This window comes from Cottoperca gobio, chromosome 12 (assembly GCF_900634415.1).
Source record: "Cottoperca gobio chromosome 12, fCotGob3.1, whole genome shotgun sequence".
Taxonomy (NCBI): domain Eukaryota; kingdom Metazoa; phylum Chordata; class Actinopteri; order Perciformes; family Bovichtidae; genus Cottoperca; species Cottoperca gobio.
In genome coordinates this window covers 19,137,391-19,158,318 of record NC_041366.1, presented here as the reverse complement: position 1 = coordinate 19,158,318, position 20,928 = coordinate 19,137,391, and the positions used below count along the sequence as shown (strand labels likewise).

At 40.1% G+C, this 20,928-nt stretch overlaps 2 protein-coding genes across 2 annotated transcripts; one reads left to right on the top strand and one right to left on the bottom strand.

The window, feature by feature from the left end:
* LOC115016874 (KN motif and ankyrin repeat domain-containing protein 1-like) lies at positions 1-8,479 on the bottom strand. The gene is given in 12 exon segments (XM_029444951.1): positions 1-63; positions 156-254; positions 375-575; positions 1,061-1,203; positions 2,499-2,718; positions 3,440-3,527; positions 3,628-3,807; positions 3,890-3,998; positions 4,536-4,688; positions 4,987-6,667; positions 6,669-7,582; positions 8,443-8,479. Coding segments are annotated over 12 exon segments (3,888 nt in total).
* A 3,854-nt stretch (positions 8,480-12,333) lies between these two features.
* fbp1b (fructose-1,6-bisphosphatase 1b) lies at positions 12,334-14,873 on the top strand. The gene is made up of 8 exons (XM_029445399.1): positions 12,334-12,515; positions 13,015-13,177; positions 13,287-13,379; positions 13,593-13,733; positions 13,866-14,003; positions 14,116-14,235; positions 14,391-14,580; positions 14,700-14,873. Exons 1-7 carry the CDS (start codon positions 12,346-12,348, stop codon positions 14,577-14,579), a joined length of 1,014 nt encoding a protein of 337 aa, XP_029301259.1. The 5' UTR covers positions 12,334-12,345; the 3' UTR covers position 14,580; positions 14,700-14,873.
* The last annotated feature ends 6,055 nt before the right edge of the window (positions 14,874-20,928 follow it).

The window sequence follows — 20,928 nt, the reverse complement described above, 5'->3', positions numbered from 1 at the left end:
TCATTCAAAGATGTTTCTGCCACCGGAGGAGGAGAGAGACTTGCCACTGTGACGAGCAGCTGCCTGTAAAGACACAGAAACACAATAAAAAAAGAAGTTTTTATGCACACATGTACTTAGTTTAAATGTGAGTGTGAAGATGTTGACCCACATACCCCTGTCTGTCCTCTGGAGAAGTTGGCATGTGCATAAAGGAGCACTGCAATATCATTATGTCCCGCCTCCAGTGCAATGGACAGAGCTGTGCTTTCATCCTGTAAACGCACAAACTCAAATACATTACGAGAGTTTTTTGCAGACAGAAAAAGCATACAGGACATATGTAATTACACATTAACACAGGCTGCACAGAGGGCCGGTAATGATTCACGTACACTATCAGTCAGGGTGGCATCGCAGTCTGGCTGTGCCAGCAGCAGTCTAACAATGTCGGCATGGCCGTGCTCGCTTGAACACATGAGTGCCGTGGAGCCCTCGTCGTCTTGGAGGTTGACCTCGACCCCCTGTGCCAGGAGTGCCTGCACCATGTCCATCCTGCCATGGCTCACAGCCAGCATCAGAGCTGTCTGACCCGCCTGGACGGCAGGAGACAAGGGTCAAACACAGGAATTAGGGTTAAAGATGCCGAGTCTGTACATCCAAAACATTTCAAATATAGAATGACAGCTTGCACAGAGAAACAAAACCTTCTTAGACATTCAGATCTGAACTACAAATACAAGGTTTCCACAGATGCTTAAAATTAAATTGTCTGAAATGTAGCCCTAAAAATGTTTTAATGACAATTTAATTGGTTTTAAAATGAGTTATGCTAACTGCAAAAAGAGGGTCGCAAAATGTATTTATTTTTTTGCATGGGGGGATATTTAGATTTTAAATGCATCTAGAATTAGACTAACATTGCTGTTATATATCATTTATTTTCATTCATAGGCTACTAGTTTCCCTTCATACCTCTGCCAGAGTGACCACAACATACAAATCCACAATCCACAACAAGCTGTTGTTAGTAGCAGGGCAGGGCATCACACCCACTACCATTACCTGAGAACAGACTGACCTGGCTGGCCTTGGCATTGACGTCTCCTTTTGTGAAGAGCTGCTCCACAACTCTCATGTCCTCTGGACTTTCCACTGCTGCGAGTGCAGCGAGCATGACGGGCGTGTAACCTGCTTTGTTTTGTTGATTGACGTTACAAACCTCTGGAGGGATGGTGGGCCGTTGGAGTAGAAAAGACAAAGAGAGGAAAGCAAAAAGATGTACATCTTTATTTATGTATTGCTAGTAGTTGCAAACTTTTTATATACTGACAAGTTTCATATTGAAATGCTTGAAAGCACACAAAGCAGCAAGTGTGCAATTAAAAGTTCTCAAAAGCATGTATTGTGTGAGCGCTAAAATTCGACAGTTTATATTGTAGCTTGACTCCGCTACAATAAGAAAGGTGCAGCTAAAACACTCATCCTGTGAAGCATCAAACTACCTTCACTTACTCTTTCACACGGGGTTCAACTGTTGTTATTTTGTAACTCTCAGATACAGAGTACATAGTCGTATTGGTCTTCATTTCGAGCATCGTATTAAAAAAGCTTTTCAATCTCTTCTGAAAGCTGTAGCAAAGCTTTTAGATGAAAAATAAGAAAGAATACTAAATATCCTCCGTTAGGACACTTTGCAATGTGTGCCTGTTTAATTGACATTGGTCACAGCTGGAGAGAAAGTAGGAACACTTCATTACTGTTTCTAAAGTACATCTTCTTTTCTTTACCACCTGCACTACATGTGAGTGAAGCTACAGGCACTGCAGCAGGAGGAGACTTCTGAGGATCAATAACAAACTACTTTCACAAGCGAGATGGAGTACATACACTTTTTAAGTGTGCTGTAATTATTAACAGCTTTGACGGTAAAAAAAATCTATTTTGATTTCATGATTTGTTTTCATCATGTTGTTGTAACAATCTTATTCTTATTATCCTACAGAGTGTAACATAAATGCTCCTGGGTTAGGCAGCAGCCTTAAGATACAAGAACAAAAGTACCTTCTTTTAAGTCAATAGTGTGGAAATTAAAGTTTAATACACTTATTTTTATATACAAAAAGAGGCCTCGTGATCCACAAAGAATATTACGCAATCCCTCCATGCAGCCTATTTGCACCCAAGTGGCAATTGGGGAGCATAATGTCTACAGACGACAGAATGTTATTAGAATATATATATAATATAATATATATATATATATATATATATATATATATATATATATATATATATATATATTATATATATATATATAATATATAATATATATATATATATATATATATATATATATATATATATATATATATATATATATTATATATATAATATATATATATAATATATATATATATAATATATATATATATAATATATATATTAATATATTATATATATAATATATTAATATATATATATAATGACCTCTGGTTTCCATGTCAGTATTACTGTACCTGCATCAAGCAATTTTTTAACAATGGCAAAGTTGGAGTGAGACACACTGTAGTGCAGAGCTGTGTTTCCACTGCCGTCAGCCATGTTAGCGACATGTTGCAACACTGAAGGTGATATGACCCGAAATGTAGACAAGTAATCCCCGATACTGTCAGGAGCAGCTGACTTGGGGCTGGATACAGAAAACCACTCTTGCTGGAGTGTTTGTAGACAATCATTCTGCAAGGGACAAAAGAATGTACAAAAACAAACATCAATTTGCATTCATAAATGCCTTGCAAGTTGCCATAATTAAAAGTTTGCTGAGCAATTTCAACTTTGAATAGAAAGGACAATCTTGTTATTACAAGGATGTGACTGAAAGAACTCAGACAAAGATCATAACAAAGCAAAACAAAAGGCAGAGGAATCTGTCTTCATATAATCCATAAAAGGTTTTGTGGCAAGCTGAGAGTTTTGTGTGTTTGTTAGAATCATCACAAACATTGTTCAGGAGTCTCATAACGTCATTTTCTTTTTCAAGATACTTATTATTGAACTCCCTTTCTCTATTTGCTTAGCAAATTATCCTGGAAGCGAGGATTCTCTTTCACTTAGAAATATCATCGTTTTCAAGTTCAAGAAAAATGTAATGACAGAAAATGACAGAGCCGATACATTCCTGCGCCTTTTCTGTCCAATGCCAAAGCCATTTCTCTTTAAATGGTAAACTTGAACACACCCTCGCTCATCTCCACACCCATCCAGTGACATACCATTAAAAGTGCACACACACACATGCACACACACACACACACACACACACACACACACACACACACACACACACACACACACACACACACACACACACACACACACACACACACACACACACACACACACACACACACACTGACCTTCGAGGGCTCTCATACTGAATATATTGAACAACACATACCAATTCCCTGCTGGATAAAGGTGTGTCATTACTCAGATGCATCTTCAAGGCTTGACAAGCAGAAAACATATTTTCACTTAGCTTACACCTGCAAGGAATACAAAGCTACATGTTACACGAGTTCAGACCTGAGCGGTATCTTATTAAACAGATATTTTTGGGCTTTAAAACTTTCTGGACAACATTACCTCTGTGTATGTGATTTTGCAGCCCCTTTCGACCCCTTGTTGTAACCTTTGCCTTTGCCCTTCCTTCCTAGCGTTCCATCTTGAGAAGGTTCCCTTGATGCTTTGTTTCCTCTCCTTTCCACTTCCTCAAAGTTAGCCCGCTCACCGGCAGGGCGCTCGTAAGATGACATGGGATCCAATCTAAGGACAACACACGGGAGTTAATATGTAAAATATGCTGATGTCTTGTTGTCGAATATTAGTTTAGACATTTGATGATTACCCTGTGGTCACGCCTAGAAACTTCATGGTCTTCCTGTTGCTGCTACAACCTTGGTCACTATTTTGTTTCTTCATTACAGACCGCAGCACACTGGCATTAGTAGACCTGTCTGGAAACAAAAAAGCAGCACATGCATATATCGGAAATTTAACATACACCACACTTAATATAGCATTGTGTCATCTGCGTGGTATTTTATTTAATTCTACACATGTAAAGAAACTGATACCCCCTAAGTCAGTCTGGGTAGGAGTTTGTGAGGATATATTCATAATGTTTTATGTATTCCTACAAATCTGAAGGCCTCATTTTAAAAAGAGAAAGTTTTCCCTAAAAACAGCTTCTCCTATGAAGCCATTCAATTTTAGATCCTCAGCCACAAACTGGTATGTGGTACGAGACGCCCTCCAAAACCAGATATCATTCCAAACATTACAAGTGTATCCCTCAAAAAGTCAACATGCCGAGCCAAAGGCAGCCACTTCCTCTAAACCTAACTTAAGTTTAAAGTGGGCCTTGGGAGTGGTCTGGAAGTAGAACATTTTTAAACTACACTATTTGCGCACAGACATTATCCACCTAATGATCTCATGAAGATTAACTTTATAACACATTGACAAACACACACATATGCCTTACACTATACCTTGCAGAGTTGAGGATGCCTGTTGTTCCAACATCTGTATCATTCTTTTCACCTCTGAATCATTGCCACCCTGTTGGCAGATTCCTGGGTTTGCTTTGTCACACTTAGAAGAGTCATCTAAAAGTTGAGATGGGGACTGAAACTCTCTGCTGACTGCAACAAAGAAAGAGGATATTAGTGATGTTTTGATAATACAGACGTTACATAAATTATATGCTATAATAATAATAATCCAATCTTGACCAGTAGTGGCACTATGGAGCATTGTTTTGATCAGTGGGTTCCCATTTTTTGTTTGCAAGAACACGGATGATGTGATACACATTCATGGTCAGCATTACAATCATGCAAAGGCTCAAGCTCTATGGTGTACCTTGGTTTCACACTATTACACTGACCTGGTGGCAGTACGATGCCTTACCTTAAACTCTCACTAAATCTACAATGTTACCTGGTGGCTGAGAACTTAAAGAATGGACTTCTGTTCCTCCTTGTGCTGCAGCTTTGTTATTGCAGGACAGCTTGGATCTGGCACTTCCTTGGCTACTGAGGTGCTGGACAAACCCTTCTCTCCTCGGAGTGTGGTCCTCTGAGAGCAGGTCCCCGTGCTCCCTGAGAAGCCAATGCATCTTCTCTATGTAATGGTTCAGCTCTGGGTCCCACTGGGACTGTGAAGACTTATGGGTAATCTGGCCAGGTGTACTGGATGAAACTGACAAATCCCGTATCCTCCCCTCCCCTACACCGATGCTCCTTGTCTTGATGGGGTCAGGTAGATGGGAAGGTCCAGAGGCCATATTTCGGGTTTTCAGCCCAACCAGGAAATTCTCATTTATGTTTGTAAATCCAACTCCAGCGTCTCGGGTTACCTTGGCGACTGACCCTGATATTTGGTTTAAGGCACTTCCTGTCAGACTTTCAGTTCCTACACCAATCGTGCAGGTCTCCGGGGTGCATTTGATGTCTTTGACTCTGTTGCCTACTGACACTGTCCTAGTAAAAGTCTGGGTGGTGTTGGTGTGCTTGTCTTGGGTACATAGGACAGTATTAGTGCTGGAGTCTCTGTTGAAGGCATGTTTGGTGTTGGTAAAGCGAGACACTGAACTGGATACAGTGTTGGTACGCTGAGAAGCTGTCTGGGGTGATGCCATGATTCCCAGATCCACTCCTCTGACTTGATCTGTGGCAACTCCTTGAGAAACCACTTCCTTTGCCTCGCTAATGATCACATCAACAGAACAGTCTCCACAACCCACTGAATGATACTTAATCCGTCCTTTCTTGGACCCCAGATTCTCCACTGGTATCTCTGTGTTGGTTTCTGCATCACATACCTTTATCTCCATCCCAACTCCTTGCGTGTTCGTAAAAACTTGGATCCCCACGCCCTTTTCCATGGTCTCCACTCGCTCCCTGACCTCCCAGTGGCTCATGGGTTCATCTGCTCCTGTGCAAACACTCTTAAGCTCAGGTCCGCAACAAGATACTCCCACGGTCTTCACCTCTGTTGCCTCTCCTGTGCTTGCATCTTGGAGCTCTGTGTGATTACCCACTCCCTGGCTTGTTGTGAGAGGCCTTGCTTCGATGCCTTTGCTCACAGTGCATGGTCTAGCAGAGGAGGCTTTATCAGCTCGGTTCCTAGCCCCTGCAGCCTGAAGTTCCAGTTTTAGACGGCTCATCTCTGTCTGGAGAGCTGATTCTTTCAACTCTGCTTCTAAGTGACAAATTCTCTCCTTCAAGCCACCAATTATTAGTTGTTGGGCATCAATCTCTGCTTCCCGTTCCGTGTAAATTCCAAGATTAACTTCAGACACTTCTGTTGCGATGGACCTCGTCTCTACCTGATCAGTGTACACATATTTGTTTTGTGTTGTCAGTTTAGACAAAGTGATATCTATATCTCTATCAGTTACAGCTGCAACTGTCTTTATAGCCTTGTCATGCAATGGGCTATGGCCTTTTCCATGCCACGTTTGCAAATGTTTGCCCTTGATGGTTCTTTCCAATGCTTGCATCTCTTCAGTCAGTTGCCTGAACTCGTTAAGGTCGGTGCGGTCACTTCTCACGATGTCCTCAAGTCCATCCTCTGTATTCACCTTGTTTTCAATATCAGACTTTTCCATGCTATATGATCCTCTTCCAGATCACCTCATTTACGTCCTCGCTGTCACTATGGTTCTTGAGCTGAGAGACCAGTTGCCTCTTTTCCTCCTGAAGGACTGAGATTTTTACCTGGAGGATAGGGATGATTGTCACCTGCTCCTCCAGCTCCTTCAGCCTCTGCAGAGCTACCACCATCTGATCACGGACATGCTGCAGGTGCATGGGGCCGAGACCTGTAACTGGGGTGGTTCTACCAGAGCTTTGTGGGCTCAGCCCAAGGCAACCTGTGCTGCCTCTACTGCCTAGGGACGAGCTAAGGTGGATATGCACATCACCTCCTGTGCTAGTAGGCTTGTTCCTATTGTTGTTCTGATTATATGCACCCAGGCCAGTAAAGGGTGAGAGTGACCCGTGGGAGCTTACCCCTCCAAAGCTGGCCAGTCGTCGACGGGGATGGGGCTGAGGTGGAGTCTGTGTCGTCACCTCCTGATCCAAGTGTTTCAGGGTCTCCATTAGGGTCTTTTCCACCACAGGGCTTTGTCTTTGTAAAGCAAAAGATCTTGCAGCAGGCTGAGGCTTTGACTCATTAAGTATGTGAGAGGTAGCTGGTCCTTCAGCCCTGGAAGGTTTGTTATCTAACGAGGAACCATGTGGTGGAGGAAGAGGAGGTCGACCTCTGGTTGAAGAAGACATGCCCAGTAGTCTTGTATCATCACAGCTAGATGATGATGACAAGGATTCTGCAGAATACCACTGGCTGGATGAAATACCACTCTCTGTTCTTTCCACATTATTGATGGCCACTTTGGGCCTCCTCTTAAGGCTTAGCCGCTTAATGTTGGCGCCGTTTTGGAAATTGTCCACACACTTGAGGTAGTCCACGTCCGACTGATAACTGCAGTCAATCCCCGGGTAGTTAGGAACAGCCTCTTCAGTGCTTTGACCTGTTAGACCAACAGTGGAATAAGCATAGCATAGCATTTAAGTCCAAACAAATGTTCCTTATTACATGTTATAAAAAAACAAGTTAAGAACATTTCTGCATTGTGAGTTTAACTTTTTTAAAGTAACTTTACAACTCTAAGCATTACATTTGCAACTGCAAACCAATAATATTGAAGGTTTTTAACTTGTCATAAAATAATATTACTGGCAAAAACCACACTATGCTATGAAAAATGAAAAATGAAAAAAGGCTTTATAGAGATTTATGCTCTATACTTTCTGCCCTTACTTTCTTTTTCTTACCTTACTTCAGTATTATACGCTCATCAGCGACCATTTGTATTCGAGTCTAGAGCCTTCCTTCTATCACCTCCAAATGTGTTTGACTATAAAGTCTCTGAGCTTGTCCCACAAGAAGAGGAGGGACAGAGGAGGACCTCCTAATTGTGTAGACATTCTGTTTTCAGTAGTCACTTCTCTCCAAATGGTATGTCTCTCAACATAGACTGAACCAACTCTATAATTACTATGTAACTCTCCCTCAAAGTGCCTGACCATACGCTTGGCAGGTTTTCTTAACCACAGACATCTTCCAAATATTTCAGCAAGTAAACACACAAAAAAGTAACATACATCTTTTGCATTTATCAAATACTTGAAAATGTAATAAATAAAACAGGTATAACTGAATACAAATTGTAAATGTTTTTCACTTGTGTGTAAACATTAGACGATGGATGATGAGGTGTGTTTATTCCATTAAAACCCCTAAAAACATATTTTGTGCACTACACACATGTTATCAAATTCACATCAAGAAAAAACATTTAAGCTATTTGGAAATAATAATAATAGTTACCTGAGACATTTCTCAAGATGTAACTGCCTTGAGCCATGAATTTGATTGACGAAGTATCAATACGGAGCGATCCCTTTAGATCCAGTTAGAACTTTGAATAAGTCTGTAAATGAAAGTAAAATGTAGGAAGTTACCTATGCTTCACTTCTTGATAATTAGCTTTTACTGTACATGTATTGTCCTACTGCTTCAATCTCTCTCTCTCTCTCTCTCTCTCTCTCTCTCTCTCTCTCTCAGCCCAGGTCCAGCAGTCAATATCAGCTAACCTTACAATGCTTACATAAAGGAAATGCAATACCAGGCCATGACATATTATAGTTAATTCTGCAAAAAGTACAGTGAGCAAAAGGCTAAGCTTCAGTGCACAACAGTGACTCACTGCATTACAATGCCGTATCATTTTCTCATCAGTAAGCAGCGCCTTTAGTCCTCAGCACATGGAGGTTTGAAGGAGAGCCAAGTATGAACACAGTCTATAGTTCTGTCAGTGACTTGTACAGTACAAATTTCTCTCCCTTCAAAGTGAGTCGGGTGACATTTGCAAATCAATATATGAATAGGAGAGTAGTGTTTTATGTATAAAATAAGATGGCATGAGATAGACAAAGAGAAATTAGGGTGTTCCAGCAGCGTAAGCATCAAGAAAATAATATTAAATATATGCACGCAAGGAAGGTATGAATGTCACAGAATATAAAAAATTGCAGAATGATGTACATTTTTGGTTTTATTTTCAGCTGTTCAATCCAAGTAATACTACCAGTCTTCTTCACTGCACCTAACATACATAAAATTTAGAATATGCATATATGCGCCAGGCAGTCTCCCGTCTGGCATTTTCATCTGAAGCCTGACTGAACATGACATCAAGCCTCAGGCAATAAATCCAATAAGTTTAACAAGCTCAGCCACAGTGACCGAAAGCACTATTTCTGCTGCTCCCAGAAGAATGTTACAGGGTGACTTGGGAAAACTCATTGTAGGGAAGCAGTCAAGTTTGCAGCTGAAGAGACAGAAGAATTTATTTGAAGAAAAAAAAAACAGAACATGGAACAAACAAATAAAGTATGTTTGCGTTAGAAATATATATATATATATATATAAATATAAAAATAATATTTTATTATGAGATTTGATCCAAATGCTCAATTCAATGTCCAATGTCAATCACTCATTCACTGGGGTGTCTCTCTCAATGATATTTCCCACCATAATGGGTTACTTCACTATCACTATCACTATTTGTGACATTTTGCAGTCAAACTTAGGGAGACTTTTTATATATTCTACTCCTGGTCAAATAAAGAAAAACCCACCTGGGTCAAATAGCATAGTGCAAAAAAAAAAGGGTTCAGCAATTAGGTTGTTTTTTTAGACTTTCCTTCAATCGAAATATAAATAAGAGAAGGAAAAAAAACTCTATTTGGTTGAACTGGTCATAACTGGTGAACCTATTTCCATTAAGAGGAAAAGTAAACATTGCTTTGTCTTTATGGGGTCACAAGCCACACTTAGTTGGGTCTAGTCCTCATTACCATGTAGCTTGGGAGTTGCAATTCACCAATGCATTACTCAACTTTTGACACCACAGAACCTTGCTGAATCAGGTAAGTAGGCTTATTACTAAAAAACAAACAAAAAAAACTAAGATAGTCATAAATTAAAGATGACATAAGTGCAAAATGTCTCTTAAAGAAGGGTCAACAATGGACTCTCGACCACCCAATACAAACAGTAGTCAGCAAGGCTGGATGCTGCTTAAGCCTGACGCCTTGTGGACATGGTGAGAGAAGATACACTTAAACTAGGATGTGATGATGGTACAAAACTCTCACGTGACTTTACTTATGGTGAACAGAATGTTTTGTTTTTTTCTGTTCAAATTGAGCTCGAGGTCAGTGCGCATTCAGCCGTTAGCCCACGTTAGCTAGCTCACAATGTGATGGGATGCCACTCACCTGTGCAGGAGAAGGTGACAACAGGTGATGCAGACAAGTTAAAATAATGTCATAAAGTATCAGTTGGGGAAGGTCGAATAGCATATTTTAGACATAAATGCAAAAGCGAGATCCTGTTTTTCTTCCTTTATTTCTCCTTTGACTGTGAAACGAAATAAGTTTCACTCTGCAGCAGTGGGACAGCTACTGCGCATGTGCGGAGAGCTGTCAACATGCACAGTAGGTGCTCCCTGGGAGTCAGTCAGGTGATGAATAGTTCTCAGTAAATTATTAATGATGTCTTTTCTTCCGTTGAATCGATTACACAGCATAACGACTACATCATTTGTGTCCCTATTGTCTCTGAGGCATCTTTCTGATAACTTTCTGCAGGTTTCCCTCCAAGGGAATGGCTGGTTATATGACTGGTGATGAATAATAATCATTAAATAATTAATATAATCAACAGTTATATATATTTTAAATATATTTTATTTATTAACATGAACTCCTAGCTTATATTTACTGTAAAAATGTAATAAAACAATTATTTATACTGTATATGTTATCTAAATTCACGTTTCCCTCTAATGGCATCATTGGTAGAATCTATGAGATTTTTCTAAAGCCAAATAAAACTGCAGGGGATTCTTTATTTAAATATTAAAAAAATTAAATATTAAAGCATGTAAGCTGCACAGTGACATCATGTGGACACAGTGGAGAAATACATTCTGCACTCCACATTAGACCAAAAATGGCTTGTGAAATTATTTCTTGTGTGTGTGTGTGTGTGTGTGTGTGTGTGTGTGTGTGTGTGTGTGTGTGTGTGTGTGTGTGTGTGTGTGTGTGTGTGTATGCAAGTGTATGCAAGGGACCAATCAAAACAAAGTTTGTTGTGTCATTTCTGTAGCTCTCACTACATTGTCATCAACACTGGTATTTTGTTAAGTTCAAAGTTCAACTTTAGCGTTCTGTTGTGCAACACATTTCATGTGTGCTTATGTTATAAGTCAAGTAACTGCATGCACTGGAACAGAGACAACATGCATCAGCGCTACCTCTGATTGTGGCTGTCTATTAACTTGCAAATACTGTTTAATCAGCACCTTTAATATTAAAGGTGTTGTATAAAATCAGGAAGGGTTGACGAGGACAATGAGTCCCATGATTTGAACTTTACACTTCTTCAGGATCACGCAGGGAAGGAATGTTTTAGCAGTTATAGTAGTGCATCTGGAGAAGTGCTGAGTTAGTCATATCCAGAACACCCTGTGCACCAGTTTTTCTAAAAAGGGGGTGATTGCAAGGAAACATTTATTAATGTTAGTGTCTGTATTTTGTCCTGAAGTATGTTAAATTAGTTAAATAAAACTCGTAATTTGCTTGGCACTTAACAAAGGAAATAAATCCAGCAGCTGTATGAAAAGCATAGAGCATGTGTTGATGTAAGGAAACAGGAGTTAGTGTAGGTGATAAATGTAGTGCCGTATAAACATTGTTTCTGTTAAAAGCTTTTTCTGCACTTCTGAACCATGAACACAATCAAACAAGATCCGATTGTGTTGAGACTAAGGGCTGTTTTAAGTGTAACATCACTCAATCTTCACTTCATAAAGTGATTTTGTTCATTGAAAACGTTGCTAACTATTTCTCTTTAGCCTCATTATCCTTGAACAGAACAGTGCAGACTGACAGCCACCTAATCAGACTATGTGATAGAATCAGGTTAACGCCTTAGCCACTTCAAAACAAATCACTATCTTTGAACTTTGCTCTTTCAAACCCACGGTTACAGAAGTGATCGAATGAAGCTCTCGCTGTGAGAAAGGACACTTTTGATTGGTTGAAAGAGTCGCACACCCCCCGTCCCTTCCCCAACCTTAGTTCTAGAGTCCACTTTTTAACTTTGGGTCTGCGCTCACCTATTTCACTTGAGGCATTAGTTCCCACACCTGACAGCAACATGACTGATCAAGGAGCCTTCGATACCGACGTGCTGACCCTCACCAGGTTTGTCCTGGAGGAGGGCAGGAAGGCCAAAGGAACAGGTGAGCTGACCAACTTGATCAACTCCATCTGCACGGCCGTCAAAGCCATTTCTACTGCTGTCAGGAAGGCTGGGATCGCTAACCTGTGAGTAGTATTTCCCTTCTTTAAAGCTTTTTATTCCACGCTGAGAAGAATAGAATGAAACATCTAAATATAAAGGTGTATATGAGGCTTTGTTATTGAGAAGGGGGACCTGCAGTTTGCATCCTTTTAGATATTTATAAATCATTCCAGGTGTCTGTAATATTGATGACTTGCATTCTTTTATTTTAACATTACGTTTAGGTTTCTATTCCAGTGCATTAGCCTTGTTTCTTTATCTTATATGTGATTGAAATTGACACCTGAGTTTAGTGTTAGTTTTAGTTACATGCAGTATGATTCAATAATCAGTAAGCAGTTTTAACTTTGGCCCTGACCAAAGGTAAACTCAGCACATGTTGTGTACATTCCCCCAGGGCAGAGGTCAAGAAGATAATGGGCCTTTCAGACTTTTCTCTCCAGGGATTTGTTTTACATTTCCTTCATTGCTTTTGTTCAGTCTTTGATCCCTTCAGTCTGCTCCTCTTTCTTCTCTTGAAAGATATGGCATCGCCGGAAGCACCAACGTGACAGGGGACCAGGTGAAGAAACTGGACATCCTGTCCAATGACCTGGTCATCAACATGATCAAGTCCTCCTTCACCTCCTGTGTGCTGGTGTCCGAGGAAGATGAGAGGGCCATCATTGTGGAACCAGAGAAGCAGGTACTTGCATCTGTACACTATATACATGCATATCTGTGCAAATGTGTGTCCTGTCTCTTTATCTGGTGTTATTGTGACATTGATGACATCATTTGTTCTAAACTGACAGGGAAAATACATCGTGTGCTTTGATCCACTGGATGGTTCCTCGAACATTGACTGTCTTGTATCGATTGGAACAATTTTCGCCATCTACAAAAAGGTGAGTTACTTTGATGCTGCAGGCTGATTCCAATCAGAAGTTGTTACCAGCCAATTGTTTCGTATGACATCCAGGTATATTTTATATGGATTTTCCCTGAATTTATATTATTATTCAACATGAAAATGCTGTTAAAACATCAATACAACAGTAATGATATTCAGATATTGTAATATAATAATAATATAAACCTTCACTGTTGATGTTCCACAGACGACAGATGATGAGCCGTCTGAGAAAGATGCTCTGCAGCCTGGAAGAAGCCTTGTGGCCGCTGGTTACGCTCTGTACGGCAGTGCCACCATGATGGTCCTCTCCACTGGTCAGGGAGTCAACTGCTTCATGCTTGACCCCGTAAGAAAACATTTCTTTTATTTATATTTGTATTGTGTTACTATATTTATGTGTGTGTGTAATTTTAGTCTTTTTTTCTGATATTCTGATGTGTTTCTCATCGTTTCCTTTAATTATTTTTATTTTTTTCAGGCAATCGGTGAGTTCATCTTGGTGGATCGAGACGTGAGGATTAAGAAAAAGGGGAAAATCTACAGTTTGAATGAAGGATATGCGCAGTATTTCTATCCCGATGTGACAGAGTACATACAAAAAAAGAAATACCCAGAGGTAATGCAAAGAGTCACTGTTGCTTTTAAAAACTGTTATTGCAAAGACCTAAAGTGGAATATTTAGCATTCTGAATATGAAATGACATGCTATTCACTCTTTGTGTTTCTAGGATGGTTCTGCTCCATATGGCAGCCGATATGTTGGTTCAATGGTAGCTGATGTTCATCGTACGCTGGTGTACGGAGGGATCTTTTTATATCCCGCTAATTCCAAGAGTCCTAAGGGCAAGGTGAGCAGTGGAGCTTATACAAGAGCACAAATAAGTGTTTATTCAAATAATTGTTTCACATCATCTTTGTCAAGTTGCAGTAAAAATCCACACACCAGTTATTTGTCATGTATCTACTTATCAAGTCACCCCTATTTCTGCTTCTTGCCTTGCAGCTGAGGCTGCTGTATGAATGCAACCCCATGTCCTTCATCATAGAGCAGGCAGGAGGCATGGCCACCACAGGATCCATGAATGTTCTGGACATCCAGCCCACCAACATCCACGAGCGAGTGCCTGTGGTCCTGGGATCCCCTGATGATGTGCAAGAGTATCTTTCCATCTGTAAAAAGCATAAGAAATAAGGTATTCAACTCTATTATATATTGTATATATGTATCAACCTTACACATGGTTGTATATATTAGGCACCAATTAGCAAACTGTTTGGGATATTAAATCATTGTTTTTCACTCTCTTTGAAGGACTCAATCGATCGGCTCAATCAGGACATTCATTGTTAAGTGCTTTCTACTCCTTCCCTCAACTGCACTGATGGAGGAACCAGGAGCCTCACTTCTACTAAATCTGCCTCACACTCTGCTAGTTACATCTTGCTGCTATAAGTGTAATTTGTAGAGACTTACCTGATATTTTTTAAATAAAGGCAAATGAAAAGATGCTCATGTTCTTCATTGATGTGTGGGTTGATGTGTGTTGACCTCTATGTAAAGGCCCTGTCACACATATCCGTGTGATGGCGCATACGAAAACTTGTCAGAGTCCAAATATGTCCAACTTTTCATCGGATCGGAAAAGTGAACATATACAGATACGCATGTCTAACCTATTGATATCATATCACTTACTTATACTAAATGTATCAGACGAATACCCAACGAATGCATAACGTATACAAAAATATGACGTATACAAAATATCGGCAACACGCTCGTTTATGTTGATATAAGGTAAGGTATAAGTAGTATTCGTTAAGAGCAGGCGGTGTTACGCTGGGGTGTGTTGTTGAACGCTGATGTTTTGAGCATGTTCAAAATTACCGGACGTACCCGACGTGTGCTTCATAAGATATGCAGACGCTACGTTACGTTAGACATACGTGAATACGGAATACGTACGTGAATATTTACCTACGTAAATATAGTACGTGAATACTTACCTACGTAAATATAGTAAGTGAATATTTACCTACGTAAATACAGTACGTGAATACTTACCTACGTGAATATAGTAGGTGAATTCTTACCTACGTAAATATAGTACGTAAATACTTACCTACGTAAATACAGTACGTGAATACTTACCTACGTAAATACAGTACGTAAATACTTACCTACGTAAATACAGTACGTGAATACTTACCTAAGTAAATACAGTATGTGAATACTTACCTACGTAAATACAGTACGTGAATTCTTACCTACGTAAATAGAGTACGTGAATTCTTACCTACGTAAATAGAGTACGTGAATTCTTACCTACGTAAATACAGTACGTGAATACTTACCTACGTAAATATAGTACGTGAATACTTACCTACGTAAATATAGTACGTGAATACTTACCTACGTAAATATAGTACGTGAATACTTACCTACGTAAATATAGTACGTGAATACTTACCTACGTAAATACAGTACATGAATACTTACTTATGTAAATATAGTACGTGAATACTTACCTACGTAAATATAGTACGTGACTACGTTTGAGGTACGTTAGATATAGGCTACGTCGGCTGACGGTGAATCAGCCAATGTATTGATAACTAGTGGATACCCTATTCCTACCCGATGTTAAGATGATGCCTGACGACGGAGTAACTTATTAAACGTGTTTCTACAGTACAGCTAGCGTTCAGCATGTTAGCCGTTCTCCAGTATCAGCATGACGTGAACCAAATGGCACTTTTCCAGCTCCGTTGTCCAGACGCTCTGATACGTTTTAAATAGGTAAGTGATAAGCTATCAATGTTTGACATACGTATAATAATTTGTTATGTATATGTTATGTATACGTCAGCTACAACACCGCTGTGGAAAAGTTGGACGTATTTTGAGCTAATTTTCATATACGCCGGCATACGTTTCTGCCATACATGGATATGTTTGACAGGGCCTTAAGGACAACAAAATGCTGTTTTTCACTTTGTGTTAAAACTCTTATTTGGATGAAACATTAGATGCAGTAGAAGTTTGTTGGTAAACTGGTCTTTTTGTTATTTTTTTGTTTCTGCCACAAACAATTTCCTGCCTCTTTTTTTTAAAGGCTGCAAAAGACTGGGTCATTTTGACCATCTGCTCAAATTGCTTTTGGAAGCAACAGGCCTAATAGAACACTTTGGGCTGAGGTATAACAGGATGTTTACACACATTCACACCTGGGAGCTGCCAAGTACACAGTCTGATCCATTAACCACAGAGCAGCTGGTAGACACATTTAGTCCCCTTTTTAAATGGACAGATAAGAGACTGGTATGGATCTTCTCATCTTGGCAAGACGGCAAATAAATGCATTTACCAATTTGTTGAACTGTTCCTTTAACCTGAGATGACACAAGTTGGAAAGAACTTTTATCCAAGTCCAACAACTTTCATTTGTTAGTCTCGGATGATTCCTGGCATCAGCAGCTGACAGGCCTTAGAAGAGCCAGAAATGTTTGAGCTTTGCCACGTCACTAATGAGCCGTAAAGACTCACTGAGAAACACAAAAGATCCAACACTATGCAAACACAAAAGCCTCATACAACCAATCAAGTTTATTTCGTAAAGCAGTCTTTATGGGCCGTAGAACAACATTGCAGTGTGTATTCTTTTCTGATATTGTACCGTAGCTTGCAGCAAAAGGTAAAAAAAAAGTAGATTATGAGCTTTAAATAACATTACAACACAATAATAACACCGTTCTCTGGCTGCTGATGTCACTTGGAAACTTGGCATTGAGGCAAAAAGCTCCTCCAAAAATATTAGCATAATGGAAATATACTCGCATCGTGGCGATCTAAAGCCTCTGGAATATTGCATGTGAGTCATACTAAAGTTGAATTATGTCAATTGATAGCAGATGTTTCATCGGAGACGGATAGCTCAGTGCTTTTCGAAAAGAACCTCTTTGTATATACAGAGAATACAAAATAATATGTGTAGCTCCTCCATCGTGCTGGATGGAATCCATAGTGTCTGGTATCCACTAAAAACTGAACCACGTCCTCTTTTTATGTGCGTTTGTCAGTGTCAGCATTCAAGGGCCTCATTGCCCATGAGACCCACAAACACTTACACATTACAGGCACACTTGTTTATTTCGATTTTGCTCAGACTGTGTATGATTATAGGTTACTGAGTCAATATTTAGATTTAGCAGGAACAGCAAAACCCAGCCTGTTTATTTTTCCCTTGCTACTGTGTGTGTGTGTGTGTGTGGTTTGTGTGTGTTTGTGTGTGTATGTGTGTGTGCGCTCATGTATGGAGGACAAGATGAGATGACGTATCTTGGTTTGAATAGTAGAATAATTGGAATACGTATTCATAATAAGTGCTGCAGTGTATTCTGTAGGAAGGCATTTCCTTTTCCATACCAGAATATTTAGCCAAATCATGTTGTATTCTTAATTTAAATGAGCAATGCACAATATAAAACAATATGTCAGATCTTTGCAACACTGTCTTGTCCTTTCTTTCTGTCTCACCATGACAGGTCAGTACCTGTTGTTTTCTTTTGTAGCCTGTCCTTGTCTGTCTGATATCAGCCCGTGTCCAGACAGGCTCTGTTGACTTTACACTGTGATGAAGAGTGTTATAGTGGTGTGTCTGTGGTGTGTCTGTGGTGTGTCGGTGCAGCTGACGGCTCACCCAACACCCTCCCCCCCTCTCTGCAGCCCATCTCAGTTTTGCTGGATGGAAAGATAGATCGCAAAGACAATAGATCCTTCAATTTATAGAATAAAAGAAATAAAAGTAGCAAAGTGTTCTTTTTCAGCCTATTCTAGTGGCGTCGCTCTGTCAGGCTGTCGGACTGAAATATCTCAACATCTCTTGGATGGATTGTTTCAGGTGTTCATGGTCTCCGGAGGATGAATCTTACTGACTCTGACGATCCTCTGATTCTTCCTCTAGCGCCACCTTGAGGTTGACATTTGTGGTTTTGGTGCAAAATATCTCATCAACTCAGTACAGAAGTAGAGAAAAGGTGGCACACCATCAAAGCAAACAATGCCTGTACTTACAGTGCAGTTGTATTTCGTGCTAATAAGTATAGCATGCTAAGATCAGATCATTGTGAGTATATACAGCCGCACCGAACTGATAACGCTGTAGAGTCTTAGTCTAGTTTTACTGTATTGGCGTCACTTTTTATATATTATTAGATAGCAGACAGTAGACAGGCAACGAGGGGAGATAGAGATTGGGAATAACATGCAACGAAGGTCCCCAACTGTAACAGTAGCAAACAATAAAAACGATCTGTATCTGTTCAGCCAGAGACTTCCACTATAAACACAATTCTGTCTGCCAGGTTGTGTACAATACAAAGGTTTTATAACTTCAGTAATAAGACCACACATTAGATCTGCCATCCCTCTTGTTAGACCTCCTCTTGTTTAACTCATCAGCATGGCTTTCCTCCAGCGCAGTGACAGTATGCAGACTCAGAAAGCCTATGTTTAAATTAAACATAAACTCTGTATCCCAGACCACCCGGACTGGAGCTAACTGCTAATCCAGATACTGCCTCAACCTTCGTCCAGGAAGGACCCTTATTAGTACCTGATACATCATGCATTCCCAATCTCGCCCACTGTCCCGCCCCCACGGAAATACTCTTATTTTTGGAGGTAACAGTCCAATTTTCCTTGGTAGATTCACATCACAAGACTGCATTCCATATTTCTACATCCAAAATCTCAAATTCAAAGTGACATCTGAGAGAGTCTCCGGTTACCCAAAGCTTTATTGTTGGTTTGGAGTAAACTGTAACCAAAAAATGTCTATTGAAGCCAAGTTGGATAGGAGAAACCATTACTGCAGTTTAGAAAGGCAAGTGAAATGTTGTGTCCAAAGTTATGTTACTAGGCAACATTAGTGCTTGCAGTGCACAGAGCTGGTCCAGTAACTTCCCTTAAGTTTATCTTTGATATCATATTTGATGAATTCCATCTGCTCATGCATGTGAGTTCTGTCTGTAACAACTGTTTTATGGTAAGAGTGCATCAGGACACAATTATATTCTATTACAAGCATGTGTCCTCTGAGTTAATCATGCAAGTCTTTCTTCTTTCATTTATTATGTATCAAATACCGCAGTAACCATGATATTTTATGGAATAGGAAAAAAAAAAAGAAGTCCACTCATATTATCTTGATTTATTCTATGGTGTCATGGATCGGAACAGTTGGACCAGACCACCGCTGGTGCTGCGCCTCACAAAGGGTGGTGTGTTTGTATTAAAATCATGTGGTTACTGTCACTGAAGACAGCCTCATCTGCACTCTGACCACCAGACTCTTCATAAACCGTAGTCTTCCGCTTGTAGGATATGTGTGTATTTAAGTTTAGAAACAACTGTTATGTAAGTGGAAGGAATCTAACCACCAAACAGGCCTCTATAATATATCAAATGTATTCTTTTGGATAAGTTTGCATTTGTGTGGATATGTTTGCACGAGGGATGTGTCAGCCCTCCCATGTAGAACAGTTCTGCAGTGAGTTTGTATCTCGTGAGCTGGAATGATATACTGCATATCAGCAATTGTTCACCAAAATGTCATAAATCAGCCCACATGCTTCCCATGTCGAGCCTGAAGTTCTAAGTATACTCGTGAGGCTGGCAGAAAGATAATCTAGGACCAGTGGCCCATGCTTTTCAAACAGCTTCTTCAATCCTGCTCCAACATTGTGATTACTAAGGCAAATGTCAGTGCAGCCCTGGGTCACGTCTCCTGAAACAGCAGCTACGCCTTAAAGATTGAGCTCGAAATGTGCCCCACTTAGGCAGGATGCCAGACGGACTGAGTTGCAGAATGCTCCACGGAAATGAAAGACTGGCAATGCAGTATGTATCCTGCTCCTCCAGCTCTGTCGTAGGACTGTACTGTGGGAGTGTGTGCATGCAGAGTAATAATCCCACAGTGATCCCTTCCCGCTCTGACTAAAAATATCTCATATCTTTTCCCATGTTGTCTCACTTGAGAGGAATAGTAAAACATTTTAGGAAATCTGGTTAGATGAGAAGATTGAGTGTATTTGTCCGTTAAATAAAAGGTGACAGCAGCCAGTTAGCTTAGCGTAGCTCAAAGACTGGAGACAGGGAGAAACAGCTAGCCTGGCTCTGTCTGAAGGAATCAAGAATCGACCTATAAGTACAACTAAAGCTCACTAATCAACGTTATATTTCATTTGTACAATAATCAAAGTGTAGAAATGCAGTAACTTCCTGGAATCTCCGCTGCTCAGAGCCAAGAAATAGACACCGGCGCATAACCCAACATAACATGTTTTAAAACAAATTAGCAATAAGGTGTTTAGCTAGCTGTTTCCCACTGCTACCAGTCTTGCGCTTATCTAACTGGCTGCTAGCTGTAGCCTAATATTTTAAAGATATGAGAGTGGGATCAATCTTCACATCAACACTTTCCTTCGTGGTTGGCATAAGTGGTCATTACACATTACGGGTAATTGGGCCACAGCAAATA